Source organism: Acinonyx jubatus, chromosome E1, assembly GCF_027475565.1.
Source record: "Acinonyx jubatus isolate Ajub_Pintada_27869175 chromosome E1, VMU_Ajub_asm_v1.0, whole genome shotgun sequence".
Classification (NCBI taxonomy): Eukaryota; Metazoa; Chordata; class Mammalia; order Carnivora; family Felidae; genus Acinonyx; species Acinonyx jubatus.
This window is the reverse complement of record NC_069397.1, coordinates 41570826-41586484: the sequence shown is the minus strand read 5'-3', so window position 1 is coordinate 41586484 and position 15659 is coordinate 41570826. Positions and strand designations below refer to the sequence as shown.

General features: G+C 38.6%; 1 protein-coding gene across 8 annotated transcripts in view; it reads left to right on the top strand.

Moving 5' to 3' along the window:
• Positions 1-15659, top strand: part of GPATCH8 (G-patch domain containing 8) — a 100353-nt gene that overhangs the window by 78380 nt on the left and 6314 nt on the right. For all 8 annotated transcript variants that reach the window (XM_027048923.2, XM_053212203.1, XM_053212205.1 and 5 more), the window contains one exon: positions 11857-11987. In XM_027048923.2, coding sequence (XP_026904724.1) covers positions 11857-11987 — 131 coding nt within the window. The remainder of the gene's footprint in view (positions 1-11856; positions 11988-15659) is intronic.

The following is a 15659-nucleotide window of genomic DNA, read 5'->3' as shown; positions in this document are numbered from 1 at the left end:
TAACATAGAAAAATGTCTGCAGTCCTTGGTCTGGGAAGAAATCTTTAGCTGGTATGGTTAATGAATGCATGTGAGCCTGTTTCTTCACCATGCTCAAAAGCCCATCTTAGGCATTAAAAAAAGAATGAATGTAGTGTGAGTTTGTTGTTTTCTTTGGTTTTGGCGGAGTGTTCTGTATTTGGTTGAAACATAGGCTTTTTCATCTTTCTTTATACTGCCCTCTTAGTGCAGATAGAGGAGAATCTTGAAACAATGCTATAAATATATAAACAAAAAAGTGCATGCACAGTACTAAATTTTTTTATAGTTCTCTTCCCTTTAGTTAGAATTTCTAAAGAGCCTTTAATTGCCGTTGGTACAACACAGCTAAATAACCCCTAAGAGGAGCTATGTCCTGTTTTTCATTCCTCTTTGATGGACATGAACTTACCATACAAATGGAGCTACCATTTTCCAAATTCATGCTCTAAAATCATAAAGACACCCTGTCTTGTCTTCCAGGAAGGCACACAGGATTATTATGAATCTGAGATAATAGGTAAGTACATTCAACCCCTATATTAGTAATCCCTAGTTTGCATCTTCCATCAAATTTTTACTATTAAAATTTCCAGAGAAATAATCTATCCTGTTAGTGGTAAAACTAGTAGTATAGACAGGATTCTGAACACGCCCTTATCTTTATTAAGCACAAATAATCTCTCAAAAAAGGGCTGTGTGGTCACCCACGTTTTGTGGTGATTTTGGGGGGTTGTTATCATGTGCCTCTCCCTATTCACTTGTTTTTCTCAAAATTTCCAAGATTTTTGTGAAGAAAGTCACTAACCTGCAAATATGAAGACCCAGCTTTTTTAAAGATGAAAAAGCTAATTAGACATTTTGGCTCTTTTCAGCAGTTTAACTCTCATTTTAAGGTGATAATTTCAATACATTTTGAAGGGTAGTCCTCTCCATTCTTCAAAAGCTAGCCCAATCTGTGATTCCTTTTTATGTAAGTTAGTCCTAGTATGCCTCAGAGCTTAATAAACATTAGTATCCATCTTCTATCCCTCTTGGCTTAATTACAGTACAGTTAAGGTTACTTTGAAACTAAACATTTTTCGTCTCTACCTCCTTGCATCTTTGATTATTTTGCATAGCTAAAAACATGTCTACTAGTGGATATGATCATGGAAACCATTTTCTTGAGCTTTTCAGAGGGCCTAAATTTCAAACTACGAAGAACATTGTTTCCCAGAAGTCAATTTGTAGCAACACAGTAATAATAGTACCTTATTTTAACACTGGTTTTTTTGTTATTGTTTTGCTTTCTTTGGTGCCTTGCTACCTAGTCAGGATTCTCCCAGTCTTACTCTCTTTTATTTGTGCCACTAAGGGTCCTCTTCACCAGCCTCCAATACATAAACCAGAGGTCACAAATTGTCCCACAGATGTATTTTGTCTGGTCTTTGTATTGTTAGATTTTTCCCATTTAATTTTGATTGGTTCTCTGTCTTTTAAAAATGAGATTTTATATAATTCAGGCTTTGTCTTATCTTGAAAAATTGAAATACCTGAGAACATTGGGCCTCCATTTCAACATAACAGTTGGCTAAAGCTGAATAGTTGCTATCTCTTTAGAAAGTCACATGCTCACTCTTCAATTAGATGTCTCTTACATCAACCTGTGTGATTCACTATATTAACTGCCAAATCCTTCTAAACATTTGAGTTTGTGACCCAGGCCCAGACCTTCCTTTTCTCTCCATACACACGGCTCTAATTGACAGTGGAGAAGCAGCACATTGAAAAGCTGCCTCCTTATTCATCTTTAAGTGTTGGGTCCAACTTCTTTGCAATTTCAAAGCCATCTGCAGTAGTCGCGTCCAGTTTATCAAAATCTGGTACATATAAATTAGCAGCTTTAAGAAATTGTTTTTAGAAAGAATCAGTGTCTTGGTCAGAGGAAAGAATGCTTTCAACCTGCTAAAATAGCTTCAGTGTGAAAACCCCTTTTACGTTTCTTGAAAAGACTGAAGTTTCATTTAATACCAAGGTCTGTTTCAACAGTAAAAATAGTGGTTTTATGAGCTTTAAATAGCTGAACTAAAACAGATGAAGCCTATAGTAAGTACCCCTCGATGACTGCTCTGTTCTGAATTGTACACGATGGGATCTGTGACTGCGTGATTTAGTTAACTCTGTCTAAACTGTTACAATTATTTTGGGGCAGTATTGCTTACTTTTCGTTGACTGTTGTGTATATCTGGTATTACCAAGGAATAGAAGGCTTAGTTTTCCTCATGACTCAGAAATGAAATAGGTTCTGTGTTGAAGTATTTTCTGAGAAATTCCTTGGTGATGGAAGGAATGATCATCTTTGGACTTCACATGGCCTTCATTCAGATTTGGACTGGCCACTCTCCACTTGGAGTTGCACTGCTTACTGTTGTAGTTTTGCCCCTCAAGATATTCTACTGTATTTGCTCCTCTGTGTGCTTGGCACACGGGGCATCAGGACAATAAGCACATCAAAACCAGTTGGACCTCTGGCAAGCCACTACAGGTTTGAGGAGCTTCAGACTGGGTTCCCTTTCTTCAGTGCTACTTTGATACTCATTGCAAGGGAAACACAAATGGAAATGTTTAAAAGGCAATAAAAAGTAAATAAGAGAGAAATAATTTTAGGGCTAAAATACAAAAGAAACTGAACTCTTCTAAAAGAAGTGTAACCACAGGGGTGCCTGGCCAGGTCAGCCAGTGGAGCATGTACCTCTTGATCTCAGTGTTGTGAGTTCAAGCCCCACATTGGGGCGTAGAACTTACTTTGAAAATAATAATAATAATAATAATAATAGAAGCGAAACCACTTAGATACTACTGAAGATAATCTACACATATAATCTATATTTCATGTGTTTCTGGAGTGTTTATCCTTAGAAAACTGTAAATTGATTATTATAAACAGGTGAAATAGATTAGGAAAGCCGTAAAGTATTTATGAATCCCAAAGCTTTGTAGATGTTGACTTAAACAGCATAATTAGCTTCTGAAGAGATTATGCCTGGAGAAGCAAAGCAGATATGAAGAGGAATGCATCCTAAGAACTTGAGACATTGTAGTTTTATTTTAGTAACCTGTAGCAGAAAGATCAAAGTTTGTTACTGCTGTGTGTGTTATTTTCTTTGGAACTGTTTTGCTTAATAAAAGAATGACATTATTTGGCTAGTCCTCCAAAAACTGAGCATGTTTTGAGTCTGTACACTTGTTGAATCTTATGTACTCACCGTCTCTGCTCTTGTTGGGAATAGACTTCTTAAATCCAGCTATCACAATCTAGTTAACCTTAGAAAATTCTTGTTTCTGTTTAGGGAAACCATCTGCTTTTGTGAGCAGGCAGGGGTAACCCTAAACAGACCCTTTGGGAACTTCATTTGCTGGTAAACTCTGTATTCTCTTCCTGGGAATTTCTAACTCTGTTCTTCATTTTGATACACATTCCCAATATGAATTAAAATGATTCTACCTTATATTCTGCAGTTTTCAACCTGTTTTCTGGCCCTGCACGTTTACATTTATTACAGTGATACATTGTGGTGGAGATTCATATATGAGGCTGTATGTTCTGTTGGAGTCTGAAAAGGTAAAGCAACCTAAGAAATAATGATAGTCTGTGAGTGACAGTCCTGAAAAGAGAGCTCTGAACTGAGATGCTGCTATTGCATTTGCTTTAGGCCTAAGCAGTTCTTATGAATTATGCTCCTTTAAACTTTACAAAGAGGTGAAACCTTTGCCTCCAGATATGATTTTGAGGGCTATATAGTTGTATCTATTTTTTTTTAAGTTTTGATTCATTTATGTTGAGAGGAAGAGCAAATGCGAGCAGGGGAGGGACAGAGAAAGAGGGAGAGAGAGAATCCCAAGCAGGCTCCACACTGTCAGAGCAGAACCCAGTGTAGAGCTTGAACTCATGAACTGTGAGAACATGACTGGAGCCGAAATCAAGAGGTGGATGTTTAACCAACTGAGCCACCCAGGCACCCCTATATAGTTATATTTAAAACTCATTATCCACAAAACCACAGTAGTTTACCACTTCACACATATTAGGATGGCCAAAGTTAAAAAGACATCATAACATATGTTGGAGAGGAGATGGAAAAACTGGATTACTCCTACATTGCTAGTGGAATTGTAAAATGGTGTAGCCACTCTGGGAAACAGTTTGGCAGTTCCTCAAAATGTTAAATATAGAGTTACCATATGACCAGTGTATACCCTTGAAAAATGAAAATGTGTCCACACAAAAATTTGCATAAGATTGTTCATAGCAGTGTTATTAATAGTACCCCAGAAGTGGAAACAGTGCATATATCCAACAACTGATGAATGGACAAACAAAATGTGGTATATCCATACCATGGAATGTTATTTAGCAATAAAAAGGAATGACTTAGTGATAAACACAACATGCACAAGTCTTGAAAATATTATGCGAAGTGAAAGAAACCAGTCGCAAAGACCCCCATATTGCATGATTTTATTTACATGGAAAGTCTAGAATAATATCTATAGAGAACATATATTAGGTTTCCAGGGACTGTGTAGAAAGGAGTAATAGGGAGTGACTGCTCATGAGCATGGAGTTTCTTTAGAGGGTAATGGAAATGTTCTAACTAAAATTAGTAGTGATGATTGCATAGCTCTGATAAACCCACCAAATTTTACACTTTAAATGGGTGAATTTTATGCTATGTGAATTGTATCTCAATAAAATTATTTTTTTAATCTCATCCAGCTTAAATTTTGGTGATGGTGACTGTATGTACATATACATACATGTATGTGAAAAAAACATGTTACAGCAGGCACAGCTTGGTACTGTAAAAATATACCACACTTTGAAGGCTTTTTGCTGACTTCTGAAAATACCAAAGCAAGTATTTAACAATAATTTTATGACGTATTAATTTGATATTCACCAAATGATAAGTATTGTCATAAATGACTAATTAGGACTACTCTTAGCAAAAAGAATGACTACTTCTGTATTTCCCTCTGATTTTTTTCAGTATCTATAGTCGGCATTAATGTTTAGTTTTCTCTGTTACTGAATAAAATTTATTTTCATCACTTACTGATAAACATGTGCTGAAAAGAAAGACTTTACATCCAATGTCCAGTAACTTGGTTTCCTTAACCATTCAACTGTAATCTTCCTTCCCTGAGTAGTTGAATGCTGAGGCTTTCTGTGTTCTTTCCTGGTACTTTTCCTTCTTCACCACATGGTGATGTTCTGGATGGTCTTATTCAGAAGCATCAAACACCAAGACTTGCACCCAGGTAACCTGGCCACGTAATAGCTAGAGCGTGATTACTCCAGTTTGGGAAGGGAGAGGAGATTAATGTTGTGTTGTGAAAGAGAGGCAGGAAATGGTGGGGAGAAGAGGCTATGGATTTGGGGTATGCAGGATTGTTGACATAGGGGAAAGAAAGTGGTTGAGGTTCAGAGAAAGCCGAATTAGGGACACCTGGCTGGCTCACTTGGTGGAGCGTGCAACTCTTGATCTTGGGGTTGTGAGTTTGAGCCCCATATGGGTGTGGAGATTTACTTTAAAAAAAAAAAAAAAAAGGTCGATTATACTTAGAAAAAGAGATTGCAGTACAGTTTCTTTACTATTCCCTGTCACTGTTCATTATCAACAGATAATACATGAAGTATTTAGATGTGTTCCTTCTCCCGATTTATTTTAAAACTGAAATAAGTTATTGAGCATCTCTTGTGCCATAGACAACTGTATGTGCATTGCAGGGTTAGTTACAAAGACTAAACTTTAGTCTCTGTTCTGGGAGAGGAGCGTTGTTGTTGGTGAGAAGAAACTGTGGACAGTCTTTTGACCCTACAGAGACAAAATCAGGTTTTCTCTTGAGAGTTCAGTAAATATTAGAACATAGGATTGTTAGTGGCAGTAGGAAATACTCTGCCTGTTTTTTGATGTCTGAAATTCCCTTCATCTGGAAATAATAGCATGTTTCTTTAAATTGAGATAAAAGATTTAAAATACTTGAGAAAAAGAATAATCAGATTTATTCCTAGTAGAATATACCAAAATATAAACTTCTAGCATCAGGTTTTGTTAGAAAAGAGTAGTACCAAAAGATAACAAATATTTTATTAATTCAAAAGCTTATTTTGTTATTAGGGAAAATTATGTGCAGATGTATCTTTGTCTCATTCATTCCCAGGTCAAACGCCATGCCACTCCTTGCTAGTCACACTCCACATTATTGATAGTGTGGGCAAATTTATCACTCACATTAAAAATCTGGGAAGATTTACCAGATTCTCAATTCTCTGGTTTAATTTGTTCAGAGTTGGGTAGTGGTGCAGGAGTTTGCAGAGTTGGGTAATCGTGGAGTAGATATTTTGCTGCCAACACAGTGCTATTTAAGCTGTGTTTTAAGAACTGGAATGTCCGGGGGCGCCTGGGTGGCTCAGTCGGTTACGTGTCCAACTTCGGCTCAGGTCATGATCTCGTGGTTTGTGAGTTCAAGCCCCGAGTCAGGCTCTGTGCTGATGGCTCAGAGCCTGGAGCCTGTTTCAGATTCTGTGTCTCCTTCTCTCTCTGCCCCTGCCGCGTTCATGCTCTGTCTCTGTCTCAAAAATAAATAAACGTTAAAAAAAAATTAAAAAAAAAAAAGAACTGGAATGTCCTTTACATTGAAGTGGTCTTTAGCACAAAGAACATGGTTATGTGGGTGGGTATTTCAAGCGCTGGATTACTTCTTAAGGTCTCTCCCTATATTGGTCTTTGGGAAATTTAATGGAAACTACAGCTACCATGTGATTGAGAATCAGTGAGAAAGAAATGGCCACTGTGTTCTATGCCACAAATGTATATGCTTTTTTGGAAACATGCCATTGGTTTTTCAGAACAGGATCTTCAAACCCTTTGATTTTGAATGGGGTTCAGTCTCCTTTACCTTGAATGAAGTTCTGCCCAGCTGAAAAATGTATTATATGACTTGTTACTAATAAGCTTCAATAGTTCAGTGAAGAAACAAATTTACTAGCAATACTTCAGAAGGCATAATTTATAATTTTCAGAGACAAGGACAATAGTAGCTTTGGAGTTAGCTTAAATGATTAATTATATCCACTCAGATCAGACTGTATCCCAGTTTGGAGTAGTCTAACTTGAATTTTTATGTATGGAATGGAATTTGCTTGGCCTTTGAAAAGTTTTTGGATTGATGACACGTCAATAAATATTTTTCCTTGCATAAGCTCTGTCTCTTCATTTAAAAAAAATTGGGGGAGGGGGCACCTAGGTGGCTCAGTCGGTTGAGTGTCCGACTTCAGCTCAGGTCATGATCTCACAGTCTGTGAGTTCGAGTCCCGCATTGGGGCTCTGTGATGACAGCGCAGAGCCTGGAGCCTGCTTTGGACTCTGTGTCTCCCCTGTCTCTCTGCCTCTTCCCTGCTCATGCTCTGTCTCACTCTCTCTCTAAAAATAATAATAATAATAATAATAATAAACATGAAAAGAAAACTTTTTTTTTTTAACATTTATTTATTTTTGAGAGACAGAGACACAGAGAATGAGTCAGGGAGGGGCAGGGAGAGAGGGAGACACAATCCGAAGCAGGCTCCAGGCCCTGAGCTGTCAGCACAGAGCCCGATGTGGGGCCAGAACCCACGAACCATGCAATCATGACCTGAGGTGAAGTCGGACATTAAACCGACTGAGCCAGCCAGGCACCCCGAGCTCTGTCTCTTCTTTGACAGGCAGGTATGTTGCTCCTCTGTTCTCACCTTGAAGAAGTTACCTGAAGTTGTGTTCCTCTTTAGAATTTAAGAGGAAAGTAAAAGTACAGGACACAGAATTTCATATGAGCATTTAGTTGCAAATGAGCCAGGCTTTTCCATGGACTAAAATAACCAACTCTGGAAAACCTGACTCTGAATTAGGGACTTTTGCCTTTATAAAAATTACTTTTTAGGAGCACCTGGGTGGCTCAGTCTGTTAAGTGTCCAGCTCTTGGTTTCAGCCCAGGTCATGATCTCACGACTTCCTGGGTTCGAGCGCCACATCAGGCTCTATGCTGGCAGCATGGAGCCTGCTTGGGATTCCCTCCCTCCCTCCCTCCCTCCCTCTCTCTCTCTCTCTCCCCCCCTCCCTTCCTCCCTCCCTCCCCCCCTTCCCCTGCTTGTGCTGTCCCTGTTTCTCTCAAAATAAATGAACTTAAATTTTTTAAATTACTTTTTACATAGGAAATTGAGAACTTTCTGATATCCTTTTGGCCATTTGACCTAATTCTTTTTTTTTTTTTTTTTTTTTTTTTAAGTAATCTCCACACCTAACATAGGGCTCAAACTCATGACCCTGACATCAAGAGTGGTATGCTGTACCAACTGAGCCATCCAGGCACCCATGGCCTAATTCTGTCCAGAAGTAAGGGGCTTAACATTTTAGGCTTTTTGATTCTCTGAAGAATGAGACTTCTTGCTGGATGAGAGTAATAGCTAGGAAAACCATATATCTCATATAACTTGACTATGTCCCTAATAGAGATAGGAAAATAATTATCAAACTTTTCTACAAGTGGTAAAGAATTTATTTGGGGAAAAATCAAGGATCCAGTGTTTCAGCCAAATTACTCACCAAGCATTTCCCAGATGCTTTCTGTAGACTTAACTACTGTTCTGTGCACTACGGTGTTGATTACAAAGATCAGCTACGTGAGCCCCACATTGAGTGTAGAGATTGTTTTTAAAATAAAAATTTTTAAAGGAGGGGCTCAGCTGATAAAGAATGTGACTCTTCATCTCGAGGTTGTGAATTCAAGCCCCACATTGGGTGTGGAGATTACTTAAAAAATAAATAAAAGTGAAGTTTAAAAAAAGAGCAGCTACAGTCTCTGCCCCAAATAAAAGAACAGAGACAATATTGAACTTTTTTTATTTATGTTTGAGAGAGAGGGAGAGAGTGTGAGCAGGGTGGGGTGGGCAGAGAGAGAGAGGAAGACACAGAATCAAAAGCAGGTTCCAGGCTCTGAGCTATCAGCCCAGAGCCCAATATGGGGCTCAAACTCACAAACTGCGAGATCATGACCTGAGCTGAAGTCGGATGCTTAACCAACTGAGCCACCCAGTTGCCCCAGTATTGAACAATTTTGATACATAAAGTGCTTTCTATTTATTTTGACACTTAACCTCATAAACCTGCTAGAATGGCCCTATTTTTCTCATGGGGGAAACGAGCTCATAGGGATGAAATCATCACTTGCTTGGTAATTAATGGATTTGAACACAAGTCTTTCTGACTCAAACTTTACACATACTGCTTTTCTGAAAGGCAAGAATAAGTATAGACAGAGCAAAGTATGATGGTTGCTAGATGAGTACTTAACAAAATACTAAGTTCAGAAAGAAGAAAAAAATTTTATGAGGTATCAGTAAAGACTTTGGAGGGGGATTTAGTCTGACCTTGGGTAGAATCTGTTTTTATCATCAAAATACCCTCACCTGAAAGACCTCAAACATACATTTTGGGTTTGGGAGAGTTGCCAAGCCCTATCTCTAAGGTTTGGGTTAGAACTCTGGGGTTCCCAATTTTACATTTGAGACTTTAAAGTTTGTAAAGGTGATTTAGGAATGTTTGCTACACTCTGTTTGGTGTATAGCTTCACCTAGAATGGGGCTGCACTCAGATTTGTTTTACTGACCTCATCCCATTTTCATCCTTCCCTACCTCCAATTATGTTATGGTAAGAATTTGAGATACAGCGTCTTCAGGATGATGTGGACATAGTCTTATCCCTTCAACTTCAAGGTTGCACCAAGTGGTTGCTGAATGATTGGAAAGCCTAACCTCTGTCTGATTTAGCTTGGAAACTCTAGGCTTTGATAAAATGCTCATTCTTCTAGAAAGTATCCTGTAGTTTGGGAAATAACTCCTAAAACTAATCAAATATTTGTAGGAAGGAAGGAAATGACCAGGCACTGGGAAATTTTGCAGGCCTATGGGGTGGCTGGAGTGAAGATGGCAGATATGAGAAAAACATATGTTCTATTTAAATTTTGGCTAGAGCGCCTGGTAAATGTTTGGGGCAGAAAAAAACTAAGCTTGTAGCCTGAAATAATGATACCATAGTCCTGACAGGCTCTTTCTGTCTCATTCTCCTTGAAAGGAAGAAATTGGAATTCATATTTATTCAAGATAGTTGATCCACCGTCTTGAAGTGGTTTTTATAAAATTCTTAATTCTGGATAGCCAGCTTTAGGAAAACATTTTGCCAGCTGTTGGTTACTTGAACATTCCCAAAATAAAGGTAAATGAAAATAAGATAGACGGTTCCTAGGTAGCAGTGGTCTTTCCTGAAGTTCTGTTAACTATTTTTCCTGAATGTAGACAGGTCCATGTATCCGGAGAGATTATTACTGTGTCAGTCTCTGTGTATGTACACATATATGTGTTGTACAGGTGCTTCCCTCTCCCCCACCCTTTTAGAGTTGATGGCTTTGTCCCTGATTGTTCAGTATAATAGTTTGCAGATTCACTAAGAGAGCCTGTGTAGTAATGCTTGCTTTATTTTTTTTTTCTCTTCCACTCTTGTTTTATTTTTACTTTTTTTTCTTTGTGATGTGACATTTTCAGCTGATGTATTGAAAGCAAATCCTTCTAATTTGGGAGCCCAGATCACAAGAGTGAGTTTTTCTACTAGTGTCTTTAGCTGTATATCTTTTTTTGTGTGTGTCTTTCCACCCTTTTCCCTTCCCAATTCAAAAATATTCAAAACACATTTCATAAATATTAGATATGAAAATTCCTCTGTCTGTTGAACATCATGCCCTTCCACAAAGCAATGTCCACTTTATATCGGGTCAAATTCCTTTTCCTAATGCTATTGTAAAAGCATAGGCTAATGTATGTGTTTTGTTTTGGTTTGTTTTTTATATTATCTAGTGTGTTGGAAATAATTTTAGTTCTGTCTTCATTGCAGATATGTCTGGACTTTGTCACCAGTGTGTCATCAGCACTGTTCTTTTTTGGTTGTTGTTGTTTTGTTTTGTTTTAAGGAAAATTATATACTAGTTTCTGAGAATAAAAGATTCATTCTTTTATCAGGATTTTAAGTAATAAATCCTTTGACTTATCTCTGTTCTCTCCTCATCCCCTGGATGTTCCTCTCAGGGCCATGAAGGAATGGAAAAGCTATACATATTACTCTCTAATTTCAGCAGACTGACCAGAGGCAAGTGGTCAGACTGGTGAGCTCTGAACATGCTAGCATTGGAAGATGGTTTGTGTGATAGTCACAGGAAAACTTCATGCTGAAAAGAAATAGCACCTTTTTATGGTGAAATAAAAGTATGCTTTCTATTTGTTTTGATTCACATAACCTCCCCATGTAAGCTGTACATTGCTTTTTAAGATCTTACTCCTGGGTAATTTTCTGTACTAGCCTAACCCCTTTCTGTTCTCTTTGGCTTGTGTTATTACAATTTATCTCATATTCTGTTTGTTTAGTTTTGCATCCTGGAGGAGCAGGTGATTAAATAGTCCCTTTTTTTTCCTCCTAATGTTCTAAAATGTGCTTGTTGTATCTGAAAACATTTAATTTTGCCCAGTAAAGTAAATGGTATGCTGTCCTAATTAGAAAATGCAGGTACTCCAAGTGTTTTATCCAAAGTAATCTGCCATTGTGGTTTCAGTTACTGAGAGTATTAAACAGTGTGTTCTATGCTAGCACTATAACCATTGATTGAGGGTAAATATTCTAAAGGCCTTGTTTTCAGGATCCCCAAATTATTCTAAATCACCCACCCTCTGTTCCCTTTGTTTTTGTTTGTTGTTGTTGTTGTTACACCAGAGATTGAAAGATCTCAAGCAGAGAGAGTTTGCTCGAAATGTCTCTTCAAGATCCCGCAAAGATGAGAAGAAACAGGAAAAAGCCCTTCGGCGGCTCCATGAATTGGCTGAGCAAAGGAAACAAGCTGAATGGTGAGGATATGTTCCTTTATTTTCTTTTTTTTTTTCTCTCGAGTTTTTATTTTTATTTATTTTTTTGAGAGAGCACGACAGGGAGGGACAGAGAGAGAGGGAGACAATCCCAAGCAGGCTCTGCACTGTCAGCACAGAGCCCTCTGTGGGGCTCAGACTCAACGAACTGTGAGATCATAACCAGAGCTAAAAGTCACGAGTCAGATACTTAACTGACTGAGCCACTCAGGCACCCTGAGGATATTTTCTCCCAGAGGGTTCTACAGATAGTTATAATCCTTAAGATTTTAGATTATAATTTAAGATTTAAGAATTATAACCCTTGGGGTACCTGGGTGGCTCAGTTGGTTAAGCATCTGACTCTTGATTTCAACTCAGGTCATGATCTCACAGTTGTGAGATCAAGCCCCTTGTGGGACTCTGTGCTAGGCATGGAGCCTGCTTAAGATTCTCTCTCTCCTTCTCCCTCTGCCCCTCCCTCCTGCTCACTCTTCCTGTCAAAAAAATAAAAAAGGAATTACAATACTAATTAGTGTATCTTTCTTTCAAACTGAAAGCATATCTGTAATTAGAGTGTAATATACTGATGAGGAATATGCACTTCTGAGGCCCTATCCTACCTTCTGTCTGACCTTAGTTATCTAAGCTCTATGCCTCAGTTTCCTTATCTGTAAAATGGAGATGATAATAGTAACAATTTACCTCTTACAGTTGTGAGGAGTGATTATCTTTTCATCAAAAGTGCATTATAGGGGAGCCTGGGTGGCTCTGTCAGTTAAGTGTCCAACTCTTGATTTCAGCTCAGGTCATGATCTCATAGTTGTGAAATCAAGCCTCACATTAGGCTCCACACTGGGCATGGAGCCTGCTTAAAATTCTCTTTCTCCCTCTGCCCCTCTCCCCTGCTCATGTTCATTCTCTCTCTCTCTCTCTCTCTCTCTCTCTCTCTCTCTCTCTCTCTCTCTCTCAAAAAAAAAGAAAAAAAAAAAAGGCCTTAGAGTGCCATGCCATAGAAGATGCTCAGTAAATCGATAAATTCTACAAATATTTACCATTTTTCAGCATTCTTCTGTAGAAAAGCACATATATTACAGTATTCTGTTTTATAGCTAAAAAGTACTGGCGCAAAGATTCAAGTGTTATAACTTCCTTTTAAGTACTATACAGTTAGTAATAACCACTAAAACCTAAGTATTCTATCCATTTATTTCTCTGCAGGTTCCTACCTTCTTGAGTGTTCTTTTTAATATTCCTTCATGGTTCTTGATGATTAGCAACTTGGGAGCTGGTATTTAGCCTTAGGTGGAATTTACCCCACCTGGGGCAGAATTTCCAAGCAACTAGACTTTGGGGACCCAAAGCATCTGAGGATTCATGCAGTATGTGCCCTGATCAGAAAGACTTAGGCCCCCATGTTTGTTTGTTTCCAAGTTTATTTATTTTGAGAGCACAAGCAGGGGAGGAGCAGAGAGAAGGCAGACAGAATCCAAGCAGGCTTCGCACTGTCAGCGCAGAGTGCGATGTGGGGCTGAACTCATGAACCATGAGATCATGACCTGAGCCAAGATCAAGAGTCAGACGCTTAACCGACTGTGCCACCTAGGTGCCCCCCATGTTTGTTTTTAATGGCTGTTCAGGATCAAAGGAAGTAACTGGTTACAGTAGAAAGAAACTATGACTATGTTTTTTGGTTTTTTTTTTTTTAACGTTTATTTATTTTTGAGACAGAGAGAGACACAGCATGAACGGGGGAGGGGCAGAGAGAGAGGGAGACACAGAATCGGAAGCAGGCTCCAGGCTCTGAGCCATCAGCCCAGAGCCCGACGCGGGGCTCGAACCCGTGGACCGCGAGATCGTGATCTGAGCTGAAGTCGGGCGCTCAACCGACTGAGCCACCCAGGCGCCCCTGACTATGGTTTTTAAAAGTTTACAGCCAAGTTGGGGCCACAGATACCAAGTTCCTGGACTTACTAGGTTCATTTTGTCTCTGGATCCTTTTTTTACTTACTTCTCTGAGTGTTTTGGAAAAAGAAGGAAGGGAGAGAACACATAGTATAAGCTGTGAAACAGAATTAACTGCTGAGCTCTAATGTTGAGTTAAACTGCCTATAAACTGGTTCTGATTCCTTCTTTGGGCAGCTTTTTATATAGTAACATGTTACTCTTGGGCATATCACAAAGCTATCTTCTCAAAAAGTATATACCAGGTCATTTTCTAATTTAGGACATATTTTAATACATGTTTTTCTTCAGAAGTGTCTTGGTAGTTGTCAGTTTCATAAGCAAACAGTTAAAAGATGACCAAGTAATCTCTTGGGAGAATAAAAGAAGGTTTGACCAATCATCAGGTATTTCATTGTCCCAGAATTAATAATGCATGACCCCATCATATGTATTATTGAATTAACATGGTAAAGAGTAAGCAAAAGAACAAAATAAGATCCCTTCTTATTCACCTAGAGGGTCTCTTTGCCATGAGGTAGGTTTCATGGCACAGCGTGTCTCTTGCTATCTAAATCTTTTGGGTTCCTGTCTTTCATTAGCAAGAGTTTTTAGAGAACAAGGGATAACATATCATCCAAATATATGTAGTCCCTGAATTTAGGATAGCTTGTAGCTAGGGATCAGATAACAAGACTTCATCTAAATAGATACCTGATAAGTTTACCTTAAGTTTGGCTTGAAAGGTACCTCAAGTGTATAGTCCACACACTGTAAAAATTTCAGACATGACATGAGTTTAAACACTGGCTTTGAGGCTTCTCTGTGTTCCTTTTTTCAGAGCTGAGAAAGTGTTTGGTAGCATCATGATCATTGTACAGAATGTCCAGAAATCAAAAAACCAAAGCAAATGCCAGATATACTAACCAGAGACTATCATAGAGTAACACAGTGGAAGTTTCTGACTGTGATAAACTCAGAAAATATCCACATTTTAAAAAGTAAAATTTGAGGAGCAACTGAGTGGCTCAGTCGGTTAAGCGTCCAGTCTTGATCTTGGCTCAGGTCATGTGGGTCCTAGCCTCGAATCAGGCTCTGTGCTGACAGTGTGGAGCCTTCTTGGAATTCTCTCTCCTCTTTCTGCCCCTGCCCCACTCAATGCTCATCTTTCTCTCAAAATAAATGAATATACTTTAAAAAAAAAAAAAGTATAATTTGAAAACACAGAGGAAATTTAGAGGGGTTTTTGAGCTGAATGAAATACAATCTTTGTGAATAGATGTTCAGCCACCCATTTGATGGCATACTGATGGGTGGGATGATTCAGTAAGAAATGAGAACAGGAGTGCCTGGCTGGCTCAGTCAGAAGAGCACACAACGCTTGATCTTCAAGCCCCACATTGGGTGTAGAGATTACCTAACAAAATAAATAAACTTAAAAAAGAAATGAGAACAAATACAGGATGGGTCAGCTGTACCAGGTGGTAATGACAGACTATTTGAATTGTGTAATAAAGCTTTACTTTTTAAATTCTAGACAGCTTAGGAAGAGATAGTATTAACCAGCTGGCCCTGGAAGTACAGCTAATCAGTATGTTAACAGTATGAGACTTTGCCTAAACCCACTGAGCAAGTATCTCTTTTTGGCACAGGGCTAGGAAATGACCACCACGCAGTGTCTTCGGGTCCAACCTGCAGTGAATGGTGGAACATGAGAGAGAAGTGTTATAT